The sequence below is a fragment of the Amblyraja radiata genome, chromosome 8 (genome assembly GCF_010909765.2).
Source record: "Amblyraja radiata isolate CabotCenter1 chromosome 8, sAmbRad1.1.pri, whole genome shotgun sequence".
Taxonomy (NCBI): domain Eukaryota; kingdom Metazoa; phylum Chordata; class Chondrichthyes; order Rajiformes; family Rajidae; genus Amblyraja; species Amblyraja radiata.
Genome location: NC_045963.1, coordinates 59701267 through 59726637, shown reverse-complemented (window position 1 = coordinate 59726637; position 25371 = coordinate 59701267). Strand labels below are relative to the sequence as shown.

Here is a 25371-nt window from a genome sequence, read left to right as displayed (position 1 = left end):
GAAGGGCAAGGTGACACGGGAAGAAGGTACACGTGTCTCAAGTTTCTGGTAACATTTGCTCCTTTTATCTGTTAATCTATGGAAGGTAACGTAGTAATCATTTTATTTTTAAATGGGGTGCATTTTCTGAGTTAGCAAGACCCCAATACATGCATGCTCTATCCTCAAGAAGTTGGCAGACCGAAATATGTAATTTGTTACTTGTCACATTAAAATGGCTCTTTCACGTGATCTAGGAAATCACTTACAAACCGCACTGTACTGTTTCAAAAACACAAGCCTGCTCCACCCTTCAAAGTAACTAGGGCTGATCTATAATGGTCTCAAATCTCTTATGTGCCAGTTCCCCATAAACCTTCAATTCCTGGATATACAACTATTTGTTTCCACCAATGTTACTAGTTTCAATTGATAAATTGCGAACTAGTCTGCCATACTGTAATCATGAGTTTAACAACATATCATGCACTGTTTGGTCTCTGCATACACTGGAATCAGAAAAAAATTGAGATTAAAAATGTCCTTAGTGCTTTAATGCTGTACAATAAATTTAGAACAAGTATTTTCTAAAATTAAGAAACCAAAATGATAAGAGCAAAGGGGTGCCACCCAGCAGTATATTCCAATCTAGATTGAAACATATATGCTCACACACACATACTGCAGTAAAAATACATAACCCCACAATCCCAGATCCAATCTATACAGCTTATAATGTACAGTACACCGATACAAATAACAGGTTGGTACAAAATATTTACAGGTATATTAATGCAATTGTTTCCAGTAAGATTCAGTAAAAGACAATGGCAAACAGCCATTAGAGACAGTATGTTGATGAAAGGCACACGCCTCTGCTGTACGGAGAGGATCTGAGCTGCAAACAATTTGTGCCGTGACAGGCAAGAGTTGAAGTTGGGTTCAATTGCCCCTCACTTGCTCACTGGATTCGCATTGCCAGCTGCTGGGGGGAGCTGAATGCTTCGTAGATGTTGGCAGCAAAGTCCTTTACCTGGTCCATCAGCAGCAGATCCTGGACACAAGTCGAATCAGACAGTCAGCAACATTGCATTTACACACCCACCCACACCCATTTAGCCCAAGAAAGCATCCAGAGAGAGGTCTTCAGAGACACAGACAGGCATCAGTGACTGTGAGAAGAAGGGGGAGGGAGGGTGAAGAGGAGGGGGAGGGAGTGCTGGGGGATGAGGGGGAATGAAGGATAGGGGTAGGAAGAGGGATGGCGAGGTAATGGAGGAGGAGAGGGGGAAGAGAGAGGAGGGGAGGGAGGGGGTGAGGGGAGGAAGCAGAGGAGAGTTGGGGGAGGGTGGGGAGAGGGAGGATAATGGAGGAGGTAAATAGGGGACTGAAGAGCGAGAGTGAGATGCGTTCACATTGAACCTACGTTTTTACAAGTTTTTGCCACGTCAGCGCAGTTACAGGCTATGAGCGAGTGGTAGAATATTGCGTTGGGGGAGCAGGCCTCCCGTGTGACAGGGACCCAACGAGTCCCACTTGGTCGAGTATACAATAAATGTGGGATGCGAAGGAACAGAGAGATTTGTGGGTGCAAGTCCACACTTCACTGAAAGTGGCAACACGGGTATATAGGGTGGTTGGTAAAGGAGGCATATGACATACTTACTGTCTTAGGTCAGGGCATAGAATTTAAAAGTTGGTATATAATATTGTATCTTTAGAAAACGCTGGTTAGGTCGCACGTTTGCAGTTCTAATAGGCAAGATGTGATTGCGCTGGGAGAGTATAAAGGAGATTCACCAGGATGTTGCCTGGGTTATGTTGAAATATTGGCTGTGCTAGGGTATTTTTCACTAGAGCAAAGGAGGCAGAGGTGCGACCTGATGCAGGTAGATACAACTAGAAGAGATAAAGATTGTGTAGATGTAAAGGTATCAAAAAAAAGGGAGTTTTATAGGGGAACATTTGATTCGCAGAGATTTAATAATGTGGAATTTACTGCCAGGGAGTGGGGAGTTGGGGACTGGAATCAGATGCAATCACTCCTTGTAAGGGGAACGATAGGCTCTTGAATAGGCAAGGCATAGAAGGATGTAGAAGAGTAGTAGAACACTGAAACAGAACATACCCCCATGTCTTTGGAGAGAAGGAACAGGGAGCGTTTCGGGTCGTGATCCTTCTCCATAGATGTTGTCTGACCCGTTGAATTAGTGCAGCATTTTGTATGTATCCCCGTTGATGACTGGTGCTCAGCTTTCGCCGGCACCTAGGGGATTAACCGACAGCCACTGGATAAGGCAAGAGGTGCAGCTGATGGTCCCCGGCCCATCGGGGAACGGGTTCCTCGGGAGTTGGAGCAGAGTCGAGCTGGAGTTAGCGCTTCTTCTTCGCGCTGGCTGTAAGCCTGGGGCCACCACTGCTCCGGGCCAGTGTCCCGTCAGTCCAGGGTCATACTGGACATCTCCGGCCGCCCCCGAACAGGGATGGGACACTCGGGAGGGGACGGGGACGGTAGTGAGACTCCACTCACAAATCTGCCTCCTGGGGTTACTCAGGAGAGGGGTGCGTGGTTCGCCCCTGTATAATAACCCTGTATAACCCGGGAGGGCAGCCCGTGTGAGAATGGAACCCATACACTCAGGCTGAGGGGGACCGGACTGTGATTCATTAGATTGTCACTCCTGAGATTTCTGCATGGACTAGTGGAGAAGGGAGAAATAGTATCGCTAACTCCAGTAGCAATTCAACAGTGCTTACAGCGCCGGAGACCCGGTTCGATCCTGACTATGGATGAAACGCAGGTCTGTATACACACAGCACATTAGCTGCCAAGAATGTTTTTCTCGAGTGACCTACGACCTGGGCATGAGCAGTCAGAATACCGAACTCACTTTTGTAGATGAAGGGGAGAAGCTGGCAAGCTGTGCTGGGTAAACTATTAAAGCAAAGAGACAGTAGGGACTGAAGAAGCAAAAAAATTCACAAAAACAGCTGTTACTCACCTGAACAAAATGGCTAGGAGTCTCGCTGCAGGTCGAATGTATCTGCCCATTAATAATGGGGATGATCTTTGCGAGGGGAAGTTTAGCATTGGATAAGCTGCAAGGTTGGGGAAAAAGGTGTAAGATGAAAGGTCAGTCTCCTGGCAAAATCAATGCTACAATGGACCTTGGTGTAACAAGTGCAGTGCATGCCCCTAACAGCCTTGCAGAAATTGTGTCCAGCTCATTGCAAATCACTGTAAACACTCACCTTCTCCCCTTTGATTCTTTGCCAATCATTTTTAAGGCCCTGTCCCACTTTCCCGAGTTACTCACGAATTCTCCCGAGTTTTCCCCTTGATTCACACTTAGAGAATTACGGTAATAGCCAGCCGTAGATACTCGGGGAAATTTTTTTTTACTCATGGTCATTTTTCAACAATCTGAAAAAACGTCCCGACTTACCCGATGCCCCGAGTACCTACGGCTGACATTACGAGCCGCTACAACATATCTATGGACTCCTACGGCCTCGCTACGGACATTCTCCGAGTTTGAATCAAGGGGAAAACTCGGGAGAATTCGTGAGTAACTCGGGAAAGTGGGACAGGGCCTTAAATCAGTGCCCGCTGGTTATTGATTCTGAAGCCAGTAGAAACCTCTACTCCATCAAAATGCCTCAAGATTTTGGGCACTTCATTTTAAAATCCCCAAATTTGCTGCTCAAAGGAGGGCAATACAAACTTCTACACACAATTGTTCATCTCCAGTAAGACTCCTGCAAACCATATCAGTGCCTTCTCCAACCCTTTAGGAAAGGATGCCCAGAATGGAGAATAATACTGATAAGAATTTAGCACTGCTCATTTGTTTTGCAAAAAGGATTTGAATGGAGGTGTCTCTGCAGAATTAGTCACAATTATATTTAACAACAAATGAGGTGTATACTGTAGATTGACAAACTGACCTGTTGATCTTTCCATTTTGAGTCATCGCCTCTTCCGTAGGCTTGAAAAACTCTGCCATATTATCCAGCAATCGGCTAAATCCTCGATTCAAACAGGAATTTAGAACTGTGCTGAAGTCTGTGCTGTAACATTTACACAAAGTGACAGTTAACAATCACATATTGTGGTAATTATAATTCAGTGAACAGTAAAAATCAGTGTGATAATGCAGCAGATAGAAGTATCGCTGAGGAGTGGAATTGAGAAAGTTCCCTCCAAATCCCTACAAGTCTCCTCCAAACACCAACTATACTCTTCACAAATACTATGTCCTTCTGAGATCTGCAAATTCCACTCTCTTAATCATCCCCAAATTTAATTATTCTGCCATTATCATAGGATAATTAATAGATTTAGTTAAATCTTGTCTTTACATGCAAAATGTTATTAAAATCAGAAACTATTATAAGAAAGCGTTTTTTCTGCCAATTACATAGTGCATTTAACAGAACATAATTATTTAGGTATTGGAAACTTTCGTGCTGCCTTCCTAATCACCTTGGTACAGGCCCAAAACAATTGGCAGGGCATTCGTCAATTGAGCTCAAGTGATTCTATTTCAACTCAACACACACTTCAAGGAAAGAAAAGTAGGTTATTTCACCTCTACAGGCAACTCTCCCAACACAATCCTGGCAGGCTTCCCTCAGTTTACTTACTCTTTCACCCCAATTGCTTGAGGGCATCTAATACACCGCAGCTGGTTATGCACGGCACGCCAAGATCCATTTACACATCAGTCCTGTATGAGCAGACCCACACCTGGTTCTGAGTAAGAAATGTCCCATTTTGAAAATCCTCACATCTTTCAAATTCCTTGAATGTCTAACGTTTCACTACCCCTACAAGTCTCCTCTAAACACCAACATAATAATCTTCACAAGCACCATGACCTTCTGAGATCTGCAAATTCCACCCTTGATCATCCCCAAATTTATTTATTCCACCACTAACAAAGTGCCTCCAGCTGTCAAGACCATAAGCTCTGGAATTCCCTCCATCTCTCACCCTCCTTCACGGTGCTCCTTAAAATCTATCTCCTTCATCAAACGTTTTGCCTTTCAGCTCCTTATCTGAACTCTGCCAAATGTAGACTGATTGGGCTCCAGCAAAGCAGCTAGGAGTGTCGCCCACCCCCCCACCCCAAAACCCCTAGGTTAAAGGCATTAGTCTCTCAAATTAATTCCGTAATGCGATTGTTACTGCCAAGGCCAGCATTTATTGCCCATCTCCAACAGGCCCAGAGGCAAGGCCATATGTCCTCCCAAACCTACTCCTCCACTCAGTGAAATCATGGCTGATCTGCTCTTTGCTTCATCTCTAGTTTCATTCTTTTTCCTCATAGTACTTTTTTTCCACCATATAAATACTTTGAGCTATCTTGGCCTTGCATGTCTCAACCTCCATAGCTCCCTGGAGTACCGTATTTCAAAATATTGCAACCCCCACAGAAAATATTCCTCCTCGTCTATGTTTTACGTGGGTGACTCAATCTGAAAGCATATTTCCCAGTTTGACATTTCCACAAGACCATCTCACCATATCTAACCCAGTCAAACACACCCACCCAGAACTTTACAATTCAATGAGATCACTTCTTGTTCTTCTAAACTCGAATCAACAGAAACATAACTTGTTCAATCATTCCTCACAAGACCATCGCTTTATTCCAACAAAAAAAAACACTCAGTGAAACTCCTCATTACTGTCGCCAACACAAATATCCCTTCTCAAGCACCCTTCAGGTGGGGTCCTCCAAATCCTGCACCAATGCAGTAACTCCCTCAAGCCACATATAAATATAACAAGACTAGAAACGTCTAGCTCTTTTCATTGTTCTATCATACAGACCTTTCCAGCATATCTCTGGTTTCATTAAGAATTCTGAGGGTGGTTAAATCTTTTTCTGTCAAACCAGAAGCCTGTAAGAAGAAAACGATTTAGAAATTCCTGTAATAAATTGTGCATCAAACTACGCTCTTCAGCTCACACCAACTCCAAATAATGAGAGAGAAAAAAACAAAAACTGTTGAGCAAACTCAGTAGATTGAACAGAATCTATGGAGGCAAAGGGACAGTCAACAGACCCTGCATCAGGACTGAGTAGTGAGAACGCATAGTCAGTATAAAGAGAAAGAGGGTTGCGAGGCAGCGGGTGGCAGATGATAAGATAGAACCAGGTGATAGCGGCACAGTGGCGCAGAGTGACTTAAACTTCCCCAATATTGACTGGGACTTAGTGCAAAAGGCTTAACTGGGTATAAAGTAAATACTGTGGCACTGTGATAGAGTTGCTGCCTTACAGTGCCGGAACCTGGGTTTGATCCTGACTATGGATACTGTCTGTACGGAGTTTGTATGTTCTTCCTGTGATCGCCTAGGATTTCTCTGGGTGCTCCGGTTTCCTCCCACATTCCAAAAATGTGCAGGGTTGTAGGTTAATTGGCTCGGGGGGGATGGGGGAGGGGCAAAGGGCCTGTTTCCGCACTGTATCTCTAAAATCTGAAGGCATGGAATGGTAACAGAATTTGGGAAAATCATTGAGAGAAGGCCGAGGAGAGGCAGATCAGTGTGGGAATGGGAAGGGGTGTTGAAGTGCTTTGCACTCAAGAGCTCGAAATGGACATTGCAGACAGAGCACAGGTACTCTGTAAATAGTCGCTTAGCTATGCTTGGTCTCGCTGATGCAGAGGGGGCGGCATCAAAAGTACTGGATGAGGTTGGAGGAGATGCATGCCCCTGTCTCCACTGGAAGGGCTGTTTAGGGCTCTGGATGCTGGTAACAGAGGTGGTGTTGGGACCAGTGTTGCGCCTCCTACGGTTGCAGGGTTGAGAGCAGAAATCCAGGCAATTGCAGAACATGAGCGAGGGCTCCATCAGGCACAGTAGAAGGGAAGCAACATTTTATGAAAAGGAAGATATTGCAGACATCCTGGAACAGACAACTTCATCTTGGAAGCAGACACGACAGAGAGGTAGAAACTGTGAGAAAGTGATGGCACACTTGCAACAGACCAGATGGGAGCTCATAATAAAGATAACTGTGGGAATCAATGGCTTTATAGTAAATGTCAGTAGATAATTTGGCTCCTTAGATGGAAATAGAGATCGAGAAAAAGAAATGTTGTGTACAGTGAAAAATTGTGTTTAGTGTGCTATCCAAGCAAATCATACTACACAAGTATTATCAGATAGTGCATAGAGAAAATAAGCAGATATCAGAATATAGTTACAGATAAAGTGCAGATGAAAAACAAATGCAAAAACAGTAATGAGGTACACTGGAAGACTGGGAATTGATTCCTAGAATATGAGGGGTCGTTTTAAGAGTCTGAGAACAGTGAGGAAGAAGCTCTTTTTGAATCTTGTGCTACATGCTTGTAAGCTTTTATTTAGTCGACTGCCTGGCAGGAACCAGAAATAAAGAGAATGGCCAGGGTGTGAGTGGTACCCGACTATGGAGGCTGCTTTCCCAAACCACTGGTGGAGGTGATCAGGTGGGAGAGGTAGAGAGTGCAGTGATGGAGGTTGGTCTGTGTGATTGGTCTGCGTTCACAACTCTTTGTAAATTCTTGCTGTCTTGAGCAAAGCAGTTACCACACCAAGATGTGATGCATCTATGTGGGATGCTCTCCACAGTACATCTGCCATAGGTAGCACCAATGCAATCACTAATGTAGCAGAGAAAGAGTCGGGGAGTGGTGCCAGCATAGGTTTGGAACAGTTCTTGTTCCATTTGTCCATTGTTGGCTATATTTTGCAGCCAACAAAATACCAGGCATACCTAGGCCAAATGCAATACTCCCATAACTGTGTAGCCAAATGCTGCTCTAACTCAGTTTTGTGAGTTTTAGATGACACCAGTGTAGTGGGACAAATCTTAAACAATGTTTGTTTTTTACCTTTTAGTTATATCATAGGGCACTTCTTTCTGGTGCTGGATGGCAAGTTAAACAGAGCAATCCTTAGCCTAATCAAGGTTAGTAATTCAAATTTCTCACAACTGGTGAGTGTTCAATGGCCCAGCTGGTAAAGCCATTGTCACACAGCTCCAGAGAACCAGGTTCAATCCTGATATCCAGTGCAGTTTGTATGTTCTCCCTGTGACTGTGTGGGTTTCCTCCAGGTGCTCCAGTTTCCAGCCACATCCTAAAGACATGCAGGCTGGTAGGTCAAATGGCTGCCATAAATTGCCCCTGGTGTGTGGGCGAGTTTTATAATCTTGGTAAGAATGTGGGGAGAATAAAATAGGTGCCCGATAGTTGGTACAGTCGGTGGCTCCAAGCACCTGTTTCCGTACTGTTAAACTCTAAGGGAATTCCTTCCATCGTGCTGGGAAATTGGCAACAGGTCAAGGATTCCCAGGAAGGCTCAGGGTAGTTGGGAAGGGTAATGCCCAATGACAAAGCATGAGGGCAAGGAAATGCTTTTCAGTGTAATCAGTGCCACAAGTGATACTCAATTGCAAAGCAGACTTGTTTGCAGAATCAAGCCTTACCTGGGAGGTCAAGGTGGCTTCCTCATCGGGAATTAAATACCAACACAATGGGGATTTGTTCGCGATTATCACGGACTCACTGGAGTTGCAGGGATGCTCCACCTGTTCCCGGATCTCACCCAGATATTTCTCCAGCTCTTGCAGCGACACACTCTGTTTCAGTGACAAACTGTGTGGAGAAATGGGTTGGCCATTAGCAATCACACTGCATCATAGGCACAACAAAGCCAGTGAATACACGACTCGATCACAGCAAATACGGCACAAAAGCAGGACATTCAACCAAAAAGATCGGTTACTGATACTCAAGCTCTGCACAATCATAATATTGTATTGTTCTCTCCCTTGTGTAATAACTCCGTTGCACTTTACATAATTTACAGGCTATTCACCTAAACCCCATGTGCTTGTTTCATGTTCTCTCTGCCCTCTGCAATATGTTACCTATGAATTCTTGAGAGGATTTGTGAATGGTCACAGATCCTGGTTTCTGTCTCCTTCCTCCACCCCAACCCACCCAAGCCCTGCATTACCTCAACTTTAGCCTTCACTGCAGCCCCAGACAGCTCAAGCTTTCTCAATGCCACACGTTTCTTAGCTACTATGCTCATAAATCTTTGTTCCACCGTTGCCTGGATGTGCTTTTTGTGAAGCAATTGCTAAAACGATGTGCTTTGTGGAATACAAGCAGGTATGCAAAGCCAAAGGTGCACATTATAACGCTCGTAGCCTGGGAGCAGCAACAATGGTTTCTGTAGTGAGCCTAACTGAGTGGAATTCCAGAATAGCATTACCATAACCTATTTCACATAACATAGAAGAATACAGCACAACTACCGGCCCTTTGGCCTACAATGTCAAATTAAACTAATCCCATGTGCCTAACTAAAAGCTTCTTAAAAGCCACTATTGTACACTGGCTGCACATTCCATGCACCCACCGCTCTGCGTCTAAAATATTTGCCTCGTGCATCTCCTTTAAACTTTATCCCTCTGACCTTAAATATATGCCTTCTTGTATTTGAAATTTCCACCTGGGGGAAAAGTTTGACTGTCTATGGCCCTTATAATTTAAAATACTTCTTTCAGGTCTTCTTCAACTTGCAGCACTCAGAGAAAAACAGTCCAGGTTTGTCCAACCTCTCCTAATATAGCAACTGCATTTGGTTTAACTGCAACCCCCCACCCTCCATCAGTCTGAAGAAGGGTTTTGGCCCGAAACGTTGCCCATTTCCTTCGCTTCATAGATGCTGCTGCACCCACTGAGTTTCTCCAGCACTTTTGTCTACCTTCGATTTTCCAGCATCTGCAGTTCCTTCTTAAACACTCTCCTAATAACCAATACCCTCTAATCCAGTCAACTTCCTGATAAACAAGCCACTACATCCTTCCTGTAAGGAGGCAACCAGAACTGCATACAATACTCCAAATGTGGTCCAACCAATGTTTTATTAAGCTGCAACATGATTTCCTGAGTCTTATACTCAATGCCCTGGCTGATGAAGGTAAGCATACTACACACCTTAGTTACCACTCAATCTACATGTGTTGCTACTTTCAGGGAGCTATGTGCTTGTACATTGATGGTTTCAGATTCTGTTTTGCACCCCCACCCCTCCTTCCCCCATCCCAAGCCCTCTATGAATGACCGCTCCCACACAACAGTAGCACACCTACGTTGTAATATGCTAACAGGAAAGGGAATAGTATCAGTTGCTATGTGCGCAATAAATAAATCGCATCAGAGCCTGGAAGTGTCCAATCAATAATTTCCATGGCAGTTAAACCAAATGCAGTTGCTATTGCAGAAAAGTCTACATTCAGCAATAGTCAGAAAATTAAGCAGAATAGTGGCAGGTACCAGGACATTTACCTTCCAATCACATTCTGTACAGCTTTCTTCACCACTGTTATAAGTTCATTCAAACCTAAAATAGAATTAGGTGGAAGAAGAAAAAACAAAACTGCGATTAGAAGTTTGCGAGAAACAAACAGGCTGCTGTGAAGTGTTAGAGCCAGGAGGCAGCTCTCCCAGCACCAGTTGCTTTCATATAATATAGAACGGCACAGTTCAGGAACAGGCCCTTCGGTCTGCAATGACTGTGCAAATATGTAAAGTTAATCTCCTCTGCCTTGGTTACAACTCTACTAGTGTAGCCATTTTCATGGAGCTATGGATGTGGGCCCCAGGTTTCTTCTGTACATCAGTACTGCTAAGAGGCTTGCCATTAACTGTATACTTTCCCCAAACATTCATCTTCCAAAGCACAACACCTCATACTTGTTTGGATTAAATTCCACCTGCCATTTCTCTTCTCATATCCGTAACTGATCTAAATCCTGCTGTATTATTTGACATCTTTCCTGTTTGTAATTCACCTTGGGGGAACGGCTCATTTCCTTGTGCACATGACACTCAAGTCCCATCGCTGCACCCAGAAGATGCAGTTTAAAATACTTTTTTTTTTTTTAAACAGCGTGGGAGGTGCCTGGAAAGCACTGCCATGGAGGTGGTAGAAGCAGATATGACAGATACATGAACAGGCAGGGAATCGAAGGACATAGAACATGTACAGGGATATAAGGATTCTTTTAAATTGGTTTTGTGGTCGACAGACATCATGGACTGATGGGCATGTTCTTGCGCTGTATTGTTCAATGGTTAATGTTCAAGTCAGGCATCGCCTGTTCTTACCAAGATATAGACTCTGACCTCGAAGTGAAGAGATTGAGGAGAACAGGCCTTGCACTCACTGGAGCATGAAAAGTGGAAAGATGCTGTCAATTAAACAAACTCAAATGGGCTTGAACGGACAGATGACGTGAGTTGCTGCCAGATACAGCATGGAAACAGGCTCTTTGGCCCAGGCAGTCCATGCTGACTATCGGTCAACCACTAGTGACCACCCAGTTGGTGCAGTTTAGCCTATTCCTTCCCAACAAACTTAGCACTTTTCTCTTTCAAATAATATCAAATCCCTTCACTGAATTTGCATGCACTACTCAGGTGATGACAGCGACTCAATTAAAGAAATATCTTCCTCACTTCAACGGTTCTTTTGCAAATCATCTTAAATTTGTATTACTGGCAAGGAACACAAGGAAGCAGTGTCCCTGCACAAGATTTTTCCTCTCTCACGTCCCAAATTATGAGTCTTCAGCTGCTTGCCAGCTTGCTTTTAAATAAAAATTCATTCACAGGATGTGTACTTTTCTGCTAATGGCTGCATTATCCCTCGTCACTGCCAGAGGAGACAGTTAAGAGTCAACCACATTGGTAGGTACATCGATCAGACTGAGCAAGTACAAAGTCCCCTGCATGATGGCACAGCGGTAGAGCTAATGCCTTATAGAGTCAGAGACCCGGATTCGATCCTGTCTACAGGTACTGTACGTATGGAGTTTGTACGTTCTCCCCGTGGCCTGTGTGGGTTTTCTCCGAGATCTTCCGTTTCCTTCCACACTCCAAAGATGTACAGGTTTGTAGGTTAATTGGCTTGATATAAATGTAAAAGTGTCCCTGGTGTGTGTAGAGTAGTGTTAATGTGCAGGGATCGCTGGTCAGTGTGAACTTGGTGGGCCGAAGAGCCTGTTACCGTGCTGTATCTCTAAACTAAACATGAATGAAGTATGACTCTTTCATGATCTTCAGGCAATTTCATGTCATTATGAATTCCCAATTTACTTAATTAAACTAAAATTCTCCATCTGCCATGGTGGGAGCAAACTCTTGTCGCGAGATCAACGGTCCAGAACTCAGGCAGGCATTAAGTAACATGAGCAACACCCTGTAGACATTTAAGTGTTTAAGAAAGAACTGCAGATGCTGGAAAAATCAAAGGTAGACAAACTGCTGAAGAAACTCAGCGGGTGAGGCATCTATGGAGAGAAGGAATAGGTGACATTTCGGGTCGAGACCCGAATCGTCATCTATTCCTTCTCTCGATAGATGCTGCCTCACCCGCAGAGTTCCTATAGATATTTAATATATTTTTTGTTCATGGAATGTGGTTTTCATTGTTTCAGGGGATCCCATCTACCGTAATTACTCCCGACCATTTTAACAGGTAGTGAGATACCACATTGGTGGTGGATCTGGAGACAGAGTCAAGACAAGGTAGGACATCAGTAATTCAGATGGCGTTTTAATGGCAACCCAGTGAGGTCATGATTAGCATAAATAATAATGCGCTTTTCTATTCCTCATCCACTATGGGGGAATTAAATTAATTCCTTCAGTTATGTAACCACAATGCCACTGTTCCTTATCCAATTCTGAACTCTCGGCTTGCTGCCAGCTATTTAATCCAGGAGATCCAGTAAAGAATGGCATCCATCCTTTTCCATGATCATCCTGATGATGTGATGACCACAGAGTAACGCCACAAGGTAATAAATCACACTGCAATATTGACATCCATTTGGTCTGGTTGCAATGACACAGAGAAGCTGGTGCTGGTGGCAATTTACTGCTCTGCAGGCTACACTGTTTTTGTTTTCAGAGACATTTTTAGTGGGAACCACTCTTGCCGGAAAGCCAACGACAATTCTAAAGCCGTAAATGAATTTTAATTTGCATATGGAGTTAGAATTACTGTGATAACCTTTCCCATTCTGAACAATGTTAGATTTCTTCAGACTTGCTTTTAACATTTACATTTCAGCTTCTCATTTAATGCCTTTGATAAATCCCAATTTTTATTTTACTGTCAGTGCAATGACTCAAATGCCACTGATAATTACAGCAAAAAAAAAAAACTACTGGATGAGCAGAGTGGGTCACCGCCAGTTTTGCTGTGTGAGAATCTGCCAATCTAGCTGATCAATCAACCTGTTCCATGTGCTGTTATTAAACATCTGAGTATTGAATTCAGTCCCTCCTGGTTAGAGTGAATTAATGTCTCAGAGCCTGATGTATATTTGTGGGCATCTTTATCCAAAGCCGATGGTGAACAGTGAACCTTTGCGTACTCGTGAAATGTGTCAGACATTGTATCTTGGTTAGTACTTGAAGGTATAAAGGAAGCTTTGTGCACGACAAAAATAACAATTATGCTTACCATCTCCAAGTAGGTGCTCTATACTGGACAGGTACTGTTGCTGCACGTCAGGAGGTGCTAATGGTGTCTACAACACAAGAGACAAAGTGAGTGACACAGTAACAGTGACTGCCAACAGGCCAGAGTGATAGTTCTATTTACACTGCTAGAACAAGTCAGAACACCTTGAAGGGATATCCTTCTTGCTCCAGGTACAATCAATCACCTCAGAGATTCATGTTAAGTGCTGTTCAATGGGCACATAGCAAGAACACCACACAGGATGAACAAACTGTTTTGGGGGGCAGTCTGTGTTAGCTGTGACTGAGTAGTTCCTCATTTCTTCTAATAACATGTCTTGTCTCCAAATCAGAAGATTATCAGTTCAAGGAGTCCTCAGAGACTTGACGGCAAAATGGCATTTTGCTGTGGTTCTGAGCGAGAGCCACACTTAACATAAAGGCCATCCTTCAGAAGAGATGTGAAACTGATGTACCTTTCTACTCCCCGACAGAGATGCAAAAAATCCCACAGAATTATTTAGTAACTGAGCGCAGAGCTTCCTCTGGGGTCCTGGACAGCATACATCCCTCAGTAGTTAACTATAAAAAGGATTACTTGGTCATTGTCACCCATGAGAGCTAGCTCAGTCATGCAGCATGAAAACTGCCCCTTCGACCCAACAAGTCCATGCCTTATCAACAAGCATTTATTTACACTAATCCTATGTTAATCCCATTTTTTTTACTCTCCCTACATTTACTTCAATTCCCTCCAGATTCTACTTCTCACTGGTGATAAATTATTATGTATTTCAAGAGAAAATTAGATGTAGACCAAAGTGCTGGAGAAACTCAGCGGGTGCGGCAGCATCTATGGAGCGATGGAAATAGCAACGTTTCGGGCCGAAATGTCTGAAGAAGCATCCCGAAACGTTGCCTATTTCCTTCGCTCCATAGATGCTGCTGCACCCGCTGAGTTTCTCCAGCACTTTTGTCTACCTTCAATTTTCCAGCATCTGCAGTTCCTTCTTGAGAATTAGATTTAGCTCTTAGGGCTAACGGAATCAGGGATATTGGGACAAAGCCAGAACGGGTGGCAGATGGCACAATGGGCTAAGTGTTCGGCTGGCAACCGGAAGGTAGCTGGTTCGAATCCCGCTTGGAGTGCATACTGTCGTTGTGTCCTTGGGCAAGACACTTCACCCACCTTTGCCTGTGTGTGTGAATGTAATTATGTGAAGCACTTTGGGGTCAATGCAAGTTGACTAAAAATGTGCTATATAAATAAAGAAATTTAATTTAATTTACTGAATTTAGATGATCAGCCATGATCATATTGAATGGCGGTGCTGGCTCGAATGGACGAATGTCCTACTCCTGCACCTATTTTTCTATGTTTCTATGTACTTGGGATGTGAGTGAAAACTGAAGCACTCAGGAAAAGCCACGCGGTCACAGGGAGAACCACCAAGGCCGCACAGGTGTGTAAGGCAGCGGCTCCAACAGCTGCACCACAATGCCGGCCCTACAGAGCTTTCCGATATTCTGTAATATCAGGCAAGCAACGTTTTCAATATAAGTCTATCTTTCGTCTCGCTATGCCTGGGATATTATGAGATGTCCTTGCAAGTTCAACAATGGGCAGCATGGTGGCGCAGCAGGAGATTTGCTGCCAGAGACCCATGTTTGATCCTGACTATAGGTGCGTCTGTACAAAATTTATATGCTCTCCCCGTGACCACACTTCAAAGACGTACAGGTTTGTAGGTTGAATGGTTTCGGTAAAAATTGTAAATTGTCCCTCGTGTGTAGGATAACGCTAGTGTACTGGGATCGCTGATCTGTACGGACTCGGAGGGCCGAAGGGCCTGTTTCTGCGCTGTATGTCTAAAGTAAATAAAACTAAAGTAGTCTGGGCTTGCATGTTTGACTAGTCAGGGCTAGGTTTGAATGTATTGTGGATTCCTAATCAAGTTTTGGTTTGGATTGTGAATGCTCGGCTCCGAGGTTAAGAAATGTAAGTGCCACTTACAACCGTTGCAATACAGAGGGGAACACAGGAAATAATATTTTTAATCTTGGAGAAACAAGAATGTGCAGAAACTGGAATCTTCAGCTAAATCTGTAGAAAGATCCCAACCCGAAAAGTAATCTGTCCATTTTCTTCCATAGATGCTGCCTGATCTGCTCCAACATTTTGTCTGTGCTCTGTTTCTGAACCTCTACTTGTATGGTTCATGACATGTGTCTACCGTCCTCTGGGTTCTGATGCCACCTTATGGCAATATTGATGTACTGCAGGAGTTGTACATCTGAAACATCATTAATACTCAGAAGCAGGTCTATCGTACAGTCATTCCTGATGCTACAAAAAAGAAAGTTGTTATAGAAGGACTTCTTTTTGTACAGGCTCTCAGTGTATTATGCACCAATACCTAAACATGGGTGAAATGCTGGCCTCAAGTGCAACCAATCAGCATCCATCATTACTGCAAAGCAACACAAAATGCTGGAAATACACATCAAGCCCATTCAAATTGCAACACCATTTTCTGCATTCAGACTGTCCATTGAAACCTTCCACAAAATGTCATGATCCAACATGATAAAGGTAAACATTCTCATACTTGTTTTAAATTCTTCTGGGCTTTTTTCCCTCATATTCCACGACCCTCTGAGGATCTCAGCACTTATAGACAGTAATGCTGTCCTCTCAAATTCATCATCCCACAATTAAAGCACTTGCCTTCCAGTGTCAAGGTCCCAGGATCTTCAACTCCCTCCTTAAATGACTCCTCTGCCCTTACAATCCTTAAAAGACCACTCTCTTTAACAAGGCATTTGGACACTTACCTTGCTCACATCTCAAGTGAATATATTTCAAACAACACTGCTGTGAGGTGGCTAGAATCAGTTCATTATGGTAAATGCAAGTTGTAGCTAGCCTATTTAGCCCCTTTTGGGATCTGCTGTGTACTGTAGGTATTTTCTATTTGTTGTAGGTCACTGTTATCCATGTTTGCTTTATTTAAAAAAAAAGTTGCTCTGCAGTTTCTCTCAGCAACTTACCGTGCCATTCTTGCCAACCGCTGCGTTGTCCAGGTAGATGTACCCTCCAATTATATTCAGTTGGACTCTTAAGAGGACAACCAGCATGCAAGTACTGTACACAGCTACGATGCTCCGACTGAAACCTCGGGAAAAGAAGGGGCAGTGGGTGAATGAACAAGAAACAGAGAAGAAAAAAAGGGCTGAGTGTCTGAGCCAAGAATGGGGAACTATACAGCACTGAACTATTAGAATATCAGTTCAAGGGCAACTTTACCATGACATAATTGGTATCTTAGGGCAGCAGTAACCAAGGCTCTGAGTCTGTGAAGGCAGAATCAGTTCACGAGTATGTGGTAATGTAGCACTGATTGCCTCATGAGCTGACTCAATTTGCACAATCAGCTTCCCCCAAAAAAACCCACAGCTCAAATTGTTAAAGCATTCTTTAAAAAATAATTATTGAAACATGTAAAGCATGAGTGTTTTGTCCATCCATGGGCAATTAATGGACAATCACAGTGGGTCCGGAATTGCAAAAAGCCTCAAGTCGATAAAATCCCTTCACCAACAACTTTAGAAAAATAGTTGGAATTTTCAGCAGTAATAGTGAATAATAATAATAATAGTGAAATTAAAGCTAAATTGAAACCAAATAAACACAAAATGCTGCTACAAACAGCAGTAGGTCTGACGATCTGGAACATTTTAGAACTCAGCAAAAAAAAAGATCAAAATGGCAAGACGGAAAATTAGAGCAACACAAACAGAAAATAGTGTAAACATTGAGCAAGTCACAGAGTCTCTGTGAAAAGATAAATAGAGGGGACATTTCAGGTCAAAGATGAAGGTAGCCTGGCAAGACAAATAAAAAAACAAATTGTGAGAGCTTCCATAGACACTTTAAAGGGGAAAGTCAGATGAGAAAATGTGGATCCCTTTGACAAGATCTCACATGGGAGTCTAGCGCAAATGGTATCCAGGGTAAGTTAGCAAATTGGATCCAAAATTGGCTTGCAAAGGATGATGGTAAAGGGTTGTTTTTGCAATTGATTGCCTGTGACCTGTGGTGCCCCACAAGGATTAGTACTGGGACAGCCGGCAAATACAACAAATAATCCTCCGCCATTTCCGCCACCTCCAACGTGACCCCACCACTCGCCACATCTTCCCATCTCCCCCTATGTCTGCCTTCCGCAAAGACCGCTCCCTCCGCAACTCCCTTGTCAATTCTTCCCTTCCCTCCCACCCCCTCCCCGGGCACTTTCCGTTGCAACCGCAAGAAATGCAACACCTGTCCCTTCACCTCCCCCCTCGACTCCATTCAAGGATCCAAGCAGTCGTTCCAGGTGCGACAAAGGTTCACCTGTATCTCCTCCAACCTCATCTACTGCATCCGCTGCTCTAGATGTCAGCTGATTTACATCGGGGAGACTAAGCGGAGGTTGGGCGATCGTTTCGCCGAACACCTCCGCTCAGTCCGCAATAACCTACCTGAACTCCCGGTGGCTCAGCACTTCAACTCCCCCTCCCATTCCCAATCCGACCTCTCTGTCCTGGGTCTCCTCCATTGCCAGAGTAAGCAACACCGGAAATTGGAGGAACAGCACCTCATATTCCGCCTGGGTTGCTTGCGTCCGGATGGCATGAACGTTGAATTCTCCCAGTTTTGCTAGCCCTTGCTGTCTCCTCCCCTTCCTTAACCCTCGAGCTGTCTCCTCCCATCCCCCCGCCCTCGGGCTCCTCCTCCTCCCTTTTTCCTTCCTTCTCCCTCCCCCCCACCCCCCATCAGTCTGAAGAAGGGGTTCGGCCCGAAACGTCGCCTATTTCCTTCGCTCCATAGATGCTGCTGCACCCGCTGAGTTTCTCCAGCATTTTTGTGTACCTTCGATCTTCCAGCATCTGCAGTTCCTTCTTGAACACTTAGTACTGGGACCCCTGCTGTTTGTAAAGTACATAAATGACTTGGATGTGGGCGTGGTAGGCAAAATCAGTATGTTTGTGGATGATATTGCACAGATTTGTGCAGTTGTTGATAGAGTGGAATGTTGTCTTTGGCTGTGAAGAGATATCAATGTGATTTTGAAATGGGTTAAAAAAGGACAGGTGAAGCTTAATCCAGGATAAGGCTAGGACATAGACCAATGGCAATCTAAGGAACCTGGAGTAGCTCAGCGGGTCAAGCAGCATCTCTGGAGAACCTGATGCGGCACGGTGGGGCAGCAATAAAGTTGCTGCCTTACAGAGCTTGCAGCATCAGAGTCCAGGGATCGATCCCAACTACGGGTGCTGTCTGTACGGAGTTTGTACGTTCTCCCCAAGACCGCGTGGGTTTTCTCTGAGATCTTCGGTTTCCTCTCACACTCCAAAGATGTACAGATTTGGAGGTTAATTGGCTTGGTATGTGTAAATTGGCCCCAGTGTGTATGATAGTGTTAATGTGTGAGGATTGCTGGCCGAAGGTCTGTTTCCGCGCTGTATCTCTAAACTAAACTAAACGTGGATAGGTGATATTTTGGGTTGGGACCAATCTTCAGACTGTTTCTAATTTTATAAAGCCTTGGTGCAGTTCTGGTTACCATGCTATAGGAAGGATGCGATAGCACGGGAGATGGTGAAAAGGAAATTCACCAGGCTGTTGCCTGAGATGGAGCAGTTCAGTTATGAGGAGGAAATGGAAAAGCTGGGTCAGTTCTTCATAGAGTGGAGGTGGTTTAGAGGGGTGTGTAAAATGATGAGGGTTAAATTTTGGCCCACATCAGAGATAGGTAAAGCTAGAGGACAGAGGTTTAGAATAATGGTGAAGAGAGTTTCAGTTGAAATGAAGGAGACCTTCTTCACGCAGAAAGTGTTAAGTAGCTGGAACGCCCTGCCTGTGAAAGTGATTGAAGCTGGATCACTGACAGTATGCAAGGAGTGTCCAGATGAACACTTGGATAGCCCTGGCATTGAAGGTGCTGGACCGTGTGGTGAGTGATGGAATGAATACTGAAGGGTGCCCACTAGTCTGCATGGACAAGTTGAACCGAAAGGCCGGTTTCCATGCTGTATGCTATCCCTTACAAAAACAAGAGTATTTAATGGGGAAAAAGGAAATGGCAGAGGAATCAAAACAATTACTTTGTGTAACTATTCACAGAGGACAAAGGAAAGTAATCAATTAAAACACTACTACTTAAAGAAGTTGGAAAGTCTGACACCTGGTAAAACATCAGAACATGATAAGCTACATTACAAAACTTTGAAAGTCAAAACTCTAGTTATCTTCTAAAATGTTATGGATTTTGGAACTGCTCCTGTGAATTAGTTGGCAACAAATGTGACCCCACTATTTTAAGGAAGGAGAGCAAATAAACAGGAAACTACCAACCAGTTAGCCCAACATCAGTCATAGAATGGAATATAATAAATAAAAAATGTAATAACAGATTACCTTGAAATGAATAGAACTGACCAGTCAACGTGGATTTATGCTAGGAAAATCACATTTAACTAATTTGCTGGGGTTTATTGACCATGATTAATGGAATTAATAAGGGGGGGGAGGGAAGAGAGGGGTGAGAGATAAGTGGAGACAGTGCATGCATATTTGCAGATGGTCTATGAGAATTTGTTACAACACATCCTTCACAATCATTCTCAATCATGTTACCACATAAAATCACCCAATATACCCTAAAGCATTGCAGAACAGAAACAAAGCTTACTTATTATCCTGAGATCCTCCCAGATCTCCAACTTGTTAGCGGGTCTGCAAAAGAGGCAGAAAAACAAAACTGATTGGTAAAATATATGCAAGATTATAATTTTTCAGAGCCTTTCACTATCTTAAGATACGTCAAACTAGTGCTACCCAGTTAAATAGTCAGTGTAGACACTCTCATAATGTAGGAATCGTGGCTGTCAATTTGTACAAGCAAGCTCCTACAATGATGAATGAGATCGACAATTTGATTTCACGTTTATGGTGGAGAGATAAATATTTGTCACCAGGGTGACCCTGCTGCACATCTCCTCGCTGTGATTTTATTTGGTGAGTTACTGGTAATGGGGGAACGTGTTTAGAAGTTGGACTTTTGGTAGTGACTGTGATGATCAGGCAGACAATGAGCCTGTTTAAGCAGGCTGAATCTACACAAACTGCAAGTAATAATGCATAGATAGACACAAAATGCTGCAGTGACTGGCTGAGGTACTCCTGCATATTGTGTCTATCTTCGGTATAAACCAGCATCTGCAATTTCTTCCTACACGTAATAATACATAGCCACTGCCACTGCACTATGACAGTGTTTTGCGCAAGGTTCCAACGTCTGCAGTTCCTGATGTCTTTGTCCTCCTATACGTCAACTCAGTCAAGTGAGGTTAGGGTATCCTAGCACGCCACCACATTTAGAGAGATGCAATCAGTTAGTAAGTCAAAATAAGTTGCTCTTCATTATAGTGTCAAGTGTAACTTGTTCTTCAGAATATCACAGTGGTATCATTGTGGGGGGATGATTTTTTGTCTGTAAGGTAATCCTGTTAGTCTTTGTCCAAGATGGCTGCCGTGAAGGGAGAGTGGGCGCTGGCGCGCTTTAGCTGCCGCTGCTCTCTCTTCACATTGTGTTTTTGATTTTTGTTTTTGGACTGAATTCTGTTTTTAATTTGTGTTTCTGTGATGTCTTTATTATTTATTTTATTCTGATTATATGTTTATATTTCCTGTTAACCTATGTAAGGTGTCCTTGAGATGTCTGAAAGGCGCCCAATAAATAAAATTTATTATTATTATTATTATTATCTTTGAGTGCAAGGAAAAGCCATCACCTTATTTCATTTCAACACTCTCAGCCCAGTGTCCATGACTTTCCTTCACTAATCATTGCAGATATTAGTTCCCCTTTGCTTGAAAAGACACAAGGCGTCTGGAATAACTCAGCAGGTCAGTCAGCATCTTTGGAGAACATGGATAGATGACATTTTAGGCGGGGGCCCTTCTTCAGACTAATCTCTGACTGATCTCGCTGAGTTACTCAAGCACTTTGTGCCTTGTTTAGTACACCAGTATCTACAGTTCCTTGTGACTTCACCTTTGCTTAAACGTACTTTTCATAAGTTTACATTTACATTTAGGTGTCCTGTTCAGTGCTTGTCCATGTATATCTTGAAGCAATATTCTAAATTTGCATAATCTAGCCAGATTAGTATTTCATAGTCATAGACATGATTTGGTTTTCCGTTAAACTGCTTTTATTTAAACCTTCTGCAATAAAACAGGCTATTTCAGGAAATCACTTGATGCCAAGGTTTGTGCTCAGCTTCAGCCACTTCCCACCCGGTATCCTAGGTCTCCATTCCCTTTTCTTTCAACTGTACAGAATACATATTTTTGTTATTCACCTTTACTCCTAGGATCCATCCTGTTGCTTTTTTTTTTTACCACCCTCACCACTTCTGCAATGCTTGCCAATTGATTTTACAAAAACAGAAACCAGAATTATAGTCTAGATTAGAGATACAGTGTGGAAACAGGCCCTTCGGCCTACCGAGTCCATGCTGACCAGCAATCCCAGTAAGCTAACATTATTCCACATACTAAGGACCATATTCAATTTTTACCTAAGCCAATTAACCGACAAACATGTACGTATTTGGAGTGTGGGAGGGAACCGAAGCTCCTGGAGAAACCCCGCGGGGTCACGGAAAGAACGTACAAACTCTGTACAGACAGCACCCGTAGTCAGGATCAAACCCAGATCACTGGCGCTGTAAGGCAGAAACTCTACCGCTGCGCCACCATGCCGCACAGCCAGCCCAGATCTGATCAGTACATTGTACTGGCTCAGAAATTCTCCACATACACAGTGTTCCATTATTGCTATGTCACAACAACCATGGAAAAGTTTTTCCTCTTTCTATATTACCTGTTTTTTAGCAGACTTGTGAGACTTTCTGAATTAAGCTGTTGCATGATTGCTTCTCTCAAATTCGGCAGCATTGAGAGCACTGTTAAAGCAAAGACAATTAAGTATGAAGTGCCAGTCACCTTACTTATCATGACAAAGCTTTCCCACCCTGTTGGTATGTTTCTCTGCATGTCTTCAAAATGTTGGTTGACCCAAGTCAAAAGTGATGGGCATAGACTGCGATTTATCATTGAATCCTGCGGGATAATAAGTTTCGGTAATGTCTACAACAATCAAAAAGGTCATGCCCCTATGCCATTCGATCTTATGTTTTTAACCTATTGGCACATTATCAGCCAAGATGAAAGTTAAGGGGCTTTTTCCCCCCCAATAATTCATTTATTGGGTGGATACAGAAGAGGAATCACGTGCATTGTTTGAACATTCCTAATTGCTCTTAAGAATGTGGAGGTAAGTTGCAGTTTTGAAACACAACACTCCATTAGACAGCATAAAGAAGAACCGAAGGGCCTCTATCACTGTTGTTCAACTCCATGACTGTATTGGGATTTGGCAGATCAAGTGGAAATGGGTTACCTCTCCATGTAAAAGGTGGCCATTTCCTTGATGGTTGGGGCAAACCAGTTGGAAATCACTCCACAGCCATCCTGTATTGCATCTTTAGGCGAGTGGTCTACGCTAACTCCAGTTATTGGCAAAAGTCCCCGGTCTCCCAGCACAACCAATGGTCAACAACCTACATATTTAGTTGACATTATCTGAATGCAAACTTCAGCTTTTTTATACTCCTGGCAGCAAGTGTACCTGCAAAATTGACTCTCTATGTTGCCACGCTGGTTTCACAGATACAGCAAGCACTCTGAAGCACTCATTCATTTTATATTCCTTCAGGCTGCAAGAAATAACTGCACAACATGGATAAGAGAAAGTTTTACCTGTCATGTTGCAGGTTCGCTGGTTACTCTCAAAATGGTACTGACGCCTTGCCTGTGCAATGTACTCAGCTGCTTCTCGTTCTTGAAGATCCCGGATCTTTTTCTGTGCATATTTCCCCAATAGGTACACTCCTGTGAGTGAAACAAAGCTTGTTAATTAGGACATAAATCTGACATGAAAACAATATAAAGTATTTGACTTTTCCCAAAAGACAAGCTTCCAAACCTTTGAAGTCAATCACATTTCAACAATGATCACATTTCTGATGTGCACCTTTGTTTGCATCTTGATAGAAATGCACTAATTCTGCTTTTGAAACTCCTATTCTGCATTAAAAAGAGAATTTCATCTCTTTATTCAATTGAACATAGAACTGTACAGCACAGAAGGTTCCTCAGCCCATAATTTGTGTGTCAAACATGCTGCCAAATTAAACAAATCCCTTCTGCCTGCATGTGTTCAAATGTTATTTGACATTTACTTCTCTGCTACTCCAGCTTGACTGCATGCAACATCCGATCTGAAATATCAATCTAGGTCTCAGTGCTGTTTTACATAGCAGAATTTTCAGATGCCATGGCAGAGGGGTGTTTAATGTTTGCCTGTGAGTGGTGGATGGATTGTTGGAATAATGTCTGAGCCAGGTCAAAGACGAAAGGTTGGTTGATGATCTAAGGTAGTGAGGAGGTGAACACAACCCCTTCCTCATCAACAGAGCTGCTGTAGAGATGGTTGACAGTTTCAGGCTTCTAAGCATCTGTACCCTACAATACCCTAACCTGGTCCATTCACATGGTTGCAATGATCAAGAAAGTGCATCAATATTTTTATTTTCTTAAGTGCCCGAAAAGGCTTGTCACTTTCCTCCCTTTCCCACCACTCACACTCTCTCCCCCTACCGCCCCACTCTCTCCTCCCTTCCCTCTAGTGCCCTCTCCCCTTTCCCACTAACTCTCCCCATCCCACACCCTCTCTCGCCATCCCACACCCTCTCTCTCGCCATCCCACACCCTCTCCCCATCCCACACCCTCTCTCCCCATCCCACACCCTCTCTCCCCATCCCACACACTATCTCCCCATCCCACACCCTCTCTCCCCATCCCACACTCTCTCTCCTCATCCCACACTTTATCTCCCCATCCCCCCCCTCTCTCCCCATCCCACTTTCTCTCCCCATCCCACTCTCTCGCCCCTATCCCATTCTCTCCCCCATCCCACTCTCTCCCTATACAATATCTCTCGTCCAATCCGTCTCCCCATCCCAGTCTCTCTCCCCATCCCCCACTCTCTCTCTAACCCACTCTGTTCCCCCATCCCCCACTCTCTCTCTAACCCACTCTCTGTTTCCCCATTCTACTCTCTCTATCTCCCTCTCTGTCTCCCCATTCCACTCACTCCCCAATCCCACTCACTCTCCCTCCATCATCCCTATCTATCTATCTCTCCCCCTCCCTCACTCTCCGCCGCGGTATTTCTCCCCCTCACCTCCCACCAAAGCTCCTGTGTACAGGACTTTTACGCGGTGCCGCTTGACGAAGGCCCAGACCGAGTGCAACATCCTGCACCCCAGAGCGGGGCTGTGGCCGGGTTGCGCGGTGAGGGGGAGCGGAAGTGACCGGCGCCGCGCTCCCGAGCTCCGGCTCCCCGCTCCCCGCTCCGGGTTTAGCACAGACCGAGGATCCGGATCCGACTGTATTGCAGGCCGTGCGTACGTATCACAGTTCTGACGACTACGGATTACATCTAGAAACATCGGTGGATTTGCTCCCAACAATTTCAACCGGGATTTACCGAGTGAACCGGAGTAAATTCGGCGATTATTTAAAATCCAGCTCCGGGTTTTTCTGCGCCACAACATAATATTCCCCCAAATGCCCAATAACCGCATCCTCCGACAAACGTTCCGCCTGCCAATATTTACACGCAACAAAAGGGAGTAAATCAACAATTAAGCATCAACCACGACATTGA

The 25371-nt window shown here is 43.9% G+C and overlaps 1 protein-coding gene across 2 annotated transcripts; it reads right to left on the bottom strand.

The window, feature by feature from the left end:
• Positions 1-505: 505 nt before the first annotated feature.
• Positions 506-25324, bottom strand: pex3 (peroxisomal biogenesis factor 3). Of its 2 annotated transcripts, none has more exons than XM_033026043.1 (12): positions 25192-25324; positions 23399-23530; positions 22461-22542; positions 20262-20305; positions 16576-16700; positions 13526-13592; positions 10339-10393; positions 8466-8634; positions 5819-5889; positions 3928-4050; positions 2982-3078; positions 506-1033 (listed from the first exon to the last, which is right to left on the bottom strand). In XM_033026043.1, exons 1-12 carry the CDS (start codon positions 25286-25288, stop codon positions 941-943), a joined length of 1155 nt encoding a protein of 384 aa, XP_032881934.1. In that variant the 5' UTR covers positions 25289-25324; the 3' UTR covers positions 506-940. The 2 variants fall into 2 exon arrangements, with proteins under 2 accessions (XP_032881934.1, XP_032881932.1); XM_033026041.1 differs by lacking the exon at positions 25192-25324 and adding an exon at positions 24886-25185.
• Positions 25325-25371: the final 47 nt, after the last annotated feature.

Bases quoted from the DNA above. Each gene is read 5' to 3' on its own strand.
- pex3 (XM_033026041.1), bottom strand. From the start codon at position 25,153: ATGTTTCTAGATGTAATCCGTAGTCGTCAGAACTGTGATACGTACGCA. The intron at 3,079-3,927 runs GTCAGTTTGTCA...CCAACCTTGCAG, and splicing joins CAAAATGGAAAGATCAACAG to CTTATCCAATGCTAAACTTC. The intron at 1,034-2,981 runs GTGAGTAACAGC...ACTTGTGTCCAG, and splicing joins CTCCTAGCCATTTTGTTCAG to GATCTGCTGCTGATGGACCA.